At 40.0% G+C, this 6866-nt stretch overlaps 1 protein-coding gene across 2 annotated transcripts; it reads left to right on the forward strand.

Annotated features, from left to right (window-relative positions):
- Window positions 1-243: 243 nt before the first annotated feature.
- On the forward strand, window positions 244-3478 carry LOC147420355 (uncharacterized). 2 transcript variants are annotated; one of them, XM_086504644.1, is made up of 3 exons: window positions 244-1043; window positions 2449-2546; window positions 2796-3478. In XM_086504644.1, the coding sequence occupies exons 1-2, from the start codon at window positions 339-341 to the stop codon at window positions 2512-2514; spliced, it is 771 nt and encodes a 256-aa protein (XP_086360770.1). In that variant the 5' UTR covers window positions 244-338; the 3' UTR covers window positions 2515-2546; window positions 2796-3478. The 2 variants fall into 2 exon arrangements, with proteins under 2 accessions (XP_086360770.1, XP_086360769.1); XM_086504643.1 differs by having other exon boundaries at window positions 2449-3478.
- Window positions 3479-6866: the final 3388 nt, after the last annotated feature.

The following is a 6866-nucleotide window of genomic DNA, read 5'->3' on the forward strand; positions in this document are numbered from 1 at the left end:
GAGTATTGACTAAAAAAAAATAAAAAATAACTTGATTAAGACTTACCTTAAATGTTATTTAAATTTTATAATATTAAATAGATCTTTTTATTTCACCTGTATATGGACAATACAATTTTATATTATAACAACACAACTGCACAGTGATTAAGGCCTACTTTCGATAAATCTTTCCTCCGCTCTTACCTTGAACAGGCCATCGTGAGTCCTCACCTTGTTTATTTTGGAGCAAACAATCGACTCGTCTAGTAAACTAGTGGGTAGACGCGGCGCTTGAGCGCGCACAGAGAGAGAGAGAGAGAGAGAGAGAGAGAGAGAGAGAGAGAGAGAGGAGAGCGATGGCAGACGAAGACATGGTGCCGTGTCTCGGGAGGGGCGACCGGAACTGCTTATGCGCTGGTTGCATGGACGTCAAGCTCCTGCTTCTGCGACAAGCCTCCCCCTCCTTGCAGCGTTCAGTTCTGCAGTATCTCCCCGCCTTCGGCCTGACGGACCAGACCCTGGCCCCACCGCGCTCGCCTCCGCCTCGGCCAGCTAGCCCTCCTCGTCAGCAGGCATCACCCTCCTGGACAAACCCTAACCTGCATCAGGCAGCGTCCTCCTCCTCCTCTCCAATGCCGCATGCACACAGTAGCCCCATTTTGAATGTCGAAAGGGCATCCTCGCCAACCCGATCAAATGCAGCAAGGGCATCCTCACCGACCCGACCGAATGCAGCAAGGGCATCCTCGCCAACCCGATCGCATCCGCCGCCATCTGCACAGCCCACCGTCGCCATGCCCTGTCTTGCCACCTCCCCCTCTGCATCCGTGTTTCAGAATAGCTTGTTCTCCATCCCTCTTTTCACCGACAACCTTGATGTCCAGTTCGACTCCCTCCCCCAACAGGACCAAAACAGGTCCTACAAAGCCGAGGACATAGTCATCCCTCCTCTTCTGCGCCAGCGCATTCCCAACATTGAAAATTGCATCAATTATGCCATGAGCAGCTGTAAAATCACAGGCCCTCGCAAAGAAGCTGCCATGGTGGAAGCCATTGAAGAGGTATCTGCCTAGTCACAAGCTCTTTTGATATTCACACACATCTTTGGGGTGTGTGTGTGTGTGTAAGAGAGAGAGAGAGAGAGAGAGAGAGAGAGAGAGAGAGAGAGAGGCCAAATGCTTAATGTTTTATGTAAGCTTTAATAAATCTAGGATTTGTGGTGTTTGTTAAGCTGAACTTGTGGTGTTATAGTTGCACTTCTATAATAATTTAGATAGTAAACCCATGTGAATTTCTTATATCCATCTCCCAGTAAGGCAATGCCTTTCCAGCCACAATGTCGTCGATTTTAGTAATGGGGAGAACAGGAACGTGTTAAGAGTGATTTGCTATGCAACATCTTTGAGATGGTAGAAAACATAGTGAGAATTTGGATTATGTTGCTCTTTCAAAACATTCGCTCAAATATTTTGGCTACTATGGAAGATCATCGCATCAAAAGTCATTGAAGCTCATCACATTATATGGCGTGCTTAGAGGGGTCCCCTTAGAACCACTAACAACATAGATGGACCTTAAGATCGCTAGTCCGGTGTCTTTTAACAAATGGCAAGATTGCCATTGTGATGAGCAACCTCAATCCCTCCACTCTCAAGCTTGCACATTTGTCATTTCATCAATACTCATTCTTAGTAACATGCAATTTTATGTCTTCACTTACAAGCTCATATACGGAAGCAAAATTCGGCCTCAGCATTGCTCTTTTCACTTCTTGTGCAAAGCAAAAGCGTGTTTTGACACCAATTTTTGTGTGTTGTGTTTGCCCAAATTGAACGGAATGGTGCTCCAAAACTTCAAATGCAACATGCAAAGCGCACAATACATGGTAGATATGTCCATGACCCACCCAATTCTACGCTCCCGCTCCCGCAACCTGTATGATGTTTGATGTACTTCATTGGCATGTGTAAGCTACTAGATATGTTTGGGGGACATTCTATAGTATATTGCGCACATACTCAAGCGCTGCTTAAGTTGGGAGAGTGATACACCTGGCATACAATGTACATGCCGTGAAGAGAGCATTATGCAGTACTCAATCATGCTCCAACAACTCTTATATGGGGAATTTATAGTGAATTTACTCTCTCTCGGCAATTAATCCCATCGAAGCAAACTATGGCAACGTGTTTGGCCTTAATAAGTTGATTAAGGAATCATTGATAGTTAAAATCTACCTATTGAGCTCTCTATTACATAAAAGCATATGTAACCAAGCTAAATCTTTGCACAACAACATTCATTTCATGTGACTGTAGTTAAGAACATGAAGGCACAATGTGACTATCATTAACATCAAACAAGGATCTCAGCAGGCTGAAGAACGCATATACCTAGACAAATTCAAACTTATCTTGGATTAATTTGATGAAGTCACGTATTAATTTGATGTGCTTTTCATGACAGGTGCTAGCAATTTGTGAGAAAATCATGAGGGATGAAATGCAACAACAGCCACGGGTGCCTGCCTAAAGCGCGGGGAGGTCATTCTAATATAACCAAAGGTAATACATCATGCTTAAGCAAGCACAAACGAATATTGAACACATACATACATACATATGTACACTTTGAACTCATACTTAGTGCACATTTAGGGCGTAAACAGGCGCAACACATATGTATCTATGTTCATATATATATATATATATATATAGCTATATAATATATAAAATAGAGAGAGCCATTCGTAAATAGTCTAAGAACTCAATTTTGAGGTTCTAATGTGATGCCTCCAGCATTCTAATTTGCAGATTAACCATGTTGTCAAAGAATGGGTCACATATCCTTTTCAAGTTGGTACATTGCTTTTTCAGAACCCTTTTTGGCTACTATGATACACTAAGTGTAAGTAGATGAGTAGTAATGCTAATAATGTAGGAGAAAACTCATCTACCCAAGAATCCTATGAAGTGGATAAATTTTTTCTTGGCGAAGTAGCTTGATACATAAGGTTGGGTACGAGAGGAAGTTGAGTGGGATTTTAAACAAGAGCTGAATCGAATCTCTCTGCGATGAAGATGATTGTTTGGGTGTGCACATAAGGAGGCAAATGTGAACTTACCACAAAAAGTGAGAGAATTGTAGTTCAAGGGGAGTGGATTTTTGAGGTGACACAAAAAAGTGATGAAGATGAAAATGTTTGTATGAGACACCATATCTCGTACAGGGTAAAATTGTTCCAATCGAGGGGATTTCATTGATTGTGTGGTATTTCACGATCTACATCGGTTTGCAAGGCAAAAGCTATTTAAGCCATCTATCATTGGCATTCATAGAGATTCCGCAACCAAAACCCAACATGTAGCTCTAACCATTGGTCTAGAGCATTTCTAGAGTGTATATATCAAAAGCTTATTATCAATATCACAATATAAATTTGTATGATTACATTTTTGTATCTAATCACCAACTTAGTATCTATGATCAAAAAATTAAGTCCTTGGGACTTAGCTCACCATTGATTTGTGTGTGTGCGCCGCGCACGCACATGGTTGCACTAAATTTTTGTTAAGTCTATCTGTTTACATTTTGTGTCTTATTGCATACATTAGAAAGACAACTAAACGTATTGAAACGTTGTACCATTGTGTGCAACACTTCCTCCTTTTGAAAATGGGAAACTTGATTATTTTTGCTCAAATGTGACTTTCTATGCTTCAAAGCTTTGTTAAATTTACATCATCAACCAATTATTAATTAATTTGAATAATTCAAAAATTTATTCATCACATAAAGAAATGATAACTTGTGTCAACGACTTATCTAAGATGATTCCATGTTGTGGATTTTTGTGGGCATTTTGTGTTTTTAGCTCACCCAAAAACTACCCTAAAGCTCACCCCAAAAAACAAGGAAAGTAATCCACTTCTTCAGTATGTGTTGCTATTTTCACCCTCTTCAAATGTAAAAATGACGCCAGTAGAAAATTGTTTTTAGCATTTAGGTGCTTCAAATGCATTGATTGCAAAGATAAGATGTCATTGGAAAGATTTTTGTGAACACTAAGCTGTTTACTTGTGTTAACTGAGCCTTCCTAGAACCCCCCCCCCCCCCAACCAACACACACACACACACACACAAACAAACCCCCCAATTGAGGTTTTGGGCGTGTGGAGTATATGATAAAGATGAAACCCCTCACATGGACTTCCTACAATTGAATGGACTCCAAACTGAATGAGCTTTTCTACAACACCAATGTATTATGGCTTGGGAGGAATCCAGTCAATCATGCTTCATACATTACACCATCTCCAAACTACAAAACGTTGTTTTTTTTAAAAAGAGGAAATTGTACTCACCCTTGTATGCTTGAGCCTATCCCACACACTATCACAACCATTTGACTTAACTCCCATTCCCTTTGATGCGAGATTGAACGTTGCGACAATGGAGAAGGGTCCCATCGACTATGCACATTATGTGTATTGCAAGTTCGAGAGTCTTGATTACCATACACTGCTAGAGTGCTTAGCTTTTGCTCACATTGAAACTTGGTTCCCTCTCATATTCTGCCATGATTTAGACCTACACATGTACACTTTCCTTTCCTAGCAAGTGTGGGCTCTCCATTGTGATTCTCATCACAATGATCCTTGAGCATCAAGAGTCACTTATCAAGCCCACAAAGTAGATCACATATATCTTTGGTCCATAAGACATATTTGACCTCCAACGACAATAATAAAATCTCTCTCTCTCTCTCTTCCTTCCAAGCTATTGCAAACATTGCATGTGCTATTGACATTGAGAATGATATCTTTACTAATTTTGGGTGTCCTCTACAAAGCAGCACATACAACGGCAACCCTTTTTCCTTTGAAGTTATTGATATCGTATGGATGAACACAAGATTCATCAGCACTCGTGCTTATAACTACCTTGGTCAATGGTTAAGTTGATAGCTGCACCAATAAAGTTTTGATCAATTGTTATCTTTGCTATCAAAGCAAACTACCTAGCCTTCAACTCTTGTTTTTTAGTATTTCTTGTAAGGCCACCACGTTGTACACCCCATTCATGCTATCTTTTCAATTGTGAATTTTTTAGGAGCAAGTGCTTGTGTTGGTGTTCTTGCTAGTCTATCGCACCTTGTTTTTCAAATGTTTTCAATGACAATTATTCTATCTACTTTTCAATACACTTTTTTGTTCTCTCATAAAAAAGTTATTCTATCTACTTGCATTACCTTTGTCAAGGACTTCTTTAAGATGCCATGTACAACACTAGATCTAAGTGGGCATATAAGTCATGATGGCCTTAAAAGCAATTTGAAAAGCCTAAAGAGTGAGCATAGACATCTTGCAATCTACACCATGTGATTGGGTATGATAGACATCTCTTGACATCTCAATTAGAGAAGTGACCTCGTACGCGTGCTTTTGTATCAAGGAGAAATTCTCAAGAAAACTAGGAATCTAGTACTAGCAAGAGATGGACTATATACTGATAAAAATGTTCTATTTGTGGTGCTATACAACTTGCAATAGTCTACGGGTCTCTCTTACCTAGGGCTTGCCAAACCAATTCTCCTAATCTAAGAAAATAAGGGAAAACTTAAAACTAATTTGGTTTGAAATCAAAATTTGAAGCATTTTGCCAGTAGTTACACTAAAACTTGTAAAATTTTGCGGGTTTTCTTCAAGCTCAAAATCTAACTGAGATTTTATAATTTTAGCCATTTAAAAATACACTAAACCCCACGTTTTTGCGAACACTGATCTTACCTAATCATTCAATATGTACCACTACCCCTACTCATTCCAACAAGCTCTATATAGATCACACATCAATTTCTCTCACTTACATGTCACACAATGACTCATATAACATTCTCATATTTGAGATGGTTCTAGCTCAATTCTCTTGCTACATTATTTGCCTATCCCTTCCTCTCAAATGAGAATCCTTGATTCCCTACAGGACTATCAATGTCCATAGCTAACTTAACACATATTCTTTCTTCCTCCATGTGAATCTCCCTTATCTAATCAATTAAAATCTCTTGTAATTAAACAACGTACATAGCCCCTAGTTGCTACCCCTACATCACTGCTTGGATCAACTCAAGCCTCCTTCTCTTGGCTATATAAATAAGCCCTATATAGCAAGCTTCATTTTGTACTAATGCATTTCTATTTTCATTTGTACTTACATTGAGCTCACTTGACAATGTTATTTAACTTGTGATTAACCCCATTATGCTAATCACCTAATACTCATCCTCATTAATTCATAATCTCATCATGTGGTATCAAAGCTGCATGATGGTTAATACCATTTATTAGCCTTATTTATTCGCTAGATCGAGTGATGCTCTCCTCCCTTCTCATCTCTTGGTTGGAATCATTCTTGCTATGCATGTGTATCCCAGACTAGGTAGTTTCCCTAGCTTTTCAAATATCCCAAAGGGCACGAGTTCTTTTGAATGGTGGCCAACCATCTTTAGCCAAATGACAAATCACCAAAGTCAACACTAATAGTTGTGTCCAAGGCAAGTTGGAGCTTCATCGAAAGCATACAACGCACCACATTGAGACGCATCTACTCTCACATGTCCTTGACTACTCTCGGTCTTGATCCCTGCCTATTGCTGTGAAATCTCTCTAATCCGCATGCCCTTGAGTGCTCTCGGCCTTGCCATCCCTGGATAAAAGCTGCTCTCCTTTTTCCATTGGCTTCATCCACAAGAAGTTTTGTACAAATTCTCACAATATTTCCCATAGTGTGACTTACCTCAACATCATGAGCTTTTGTGAGGGAGGCGCTGCATACCTAGCTAGGTACGATTGGGGGGTGCAAAGGGGACCGCCGGCCGGGGG

The sequence above is a fragment of the Adiantum capillus-veneris genome, chromosome 28, assembly GCF_014529385.1.
Source record: "Adiantum capillus-veneris isolate H3 chromosome 28, ASM1452938v2, whole genome shotgun sequence".
Lineage (NCBI taxonomy): Eukaryota > Viridiplantae > Streptophyta > Polypodiopsida > Polypodiales > Pteridaceae > Adiantum > Adiantum capillus-veneris.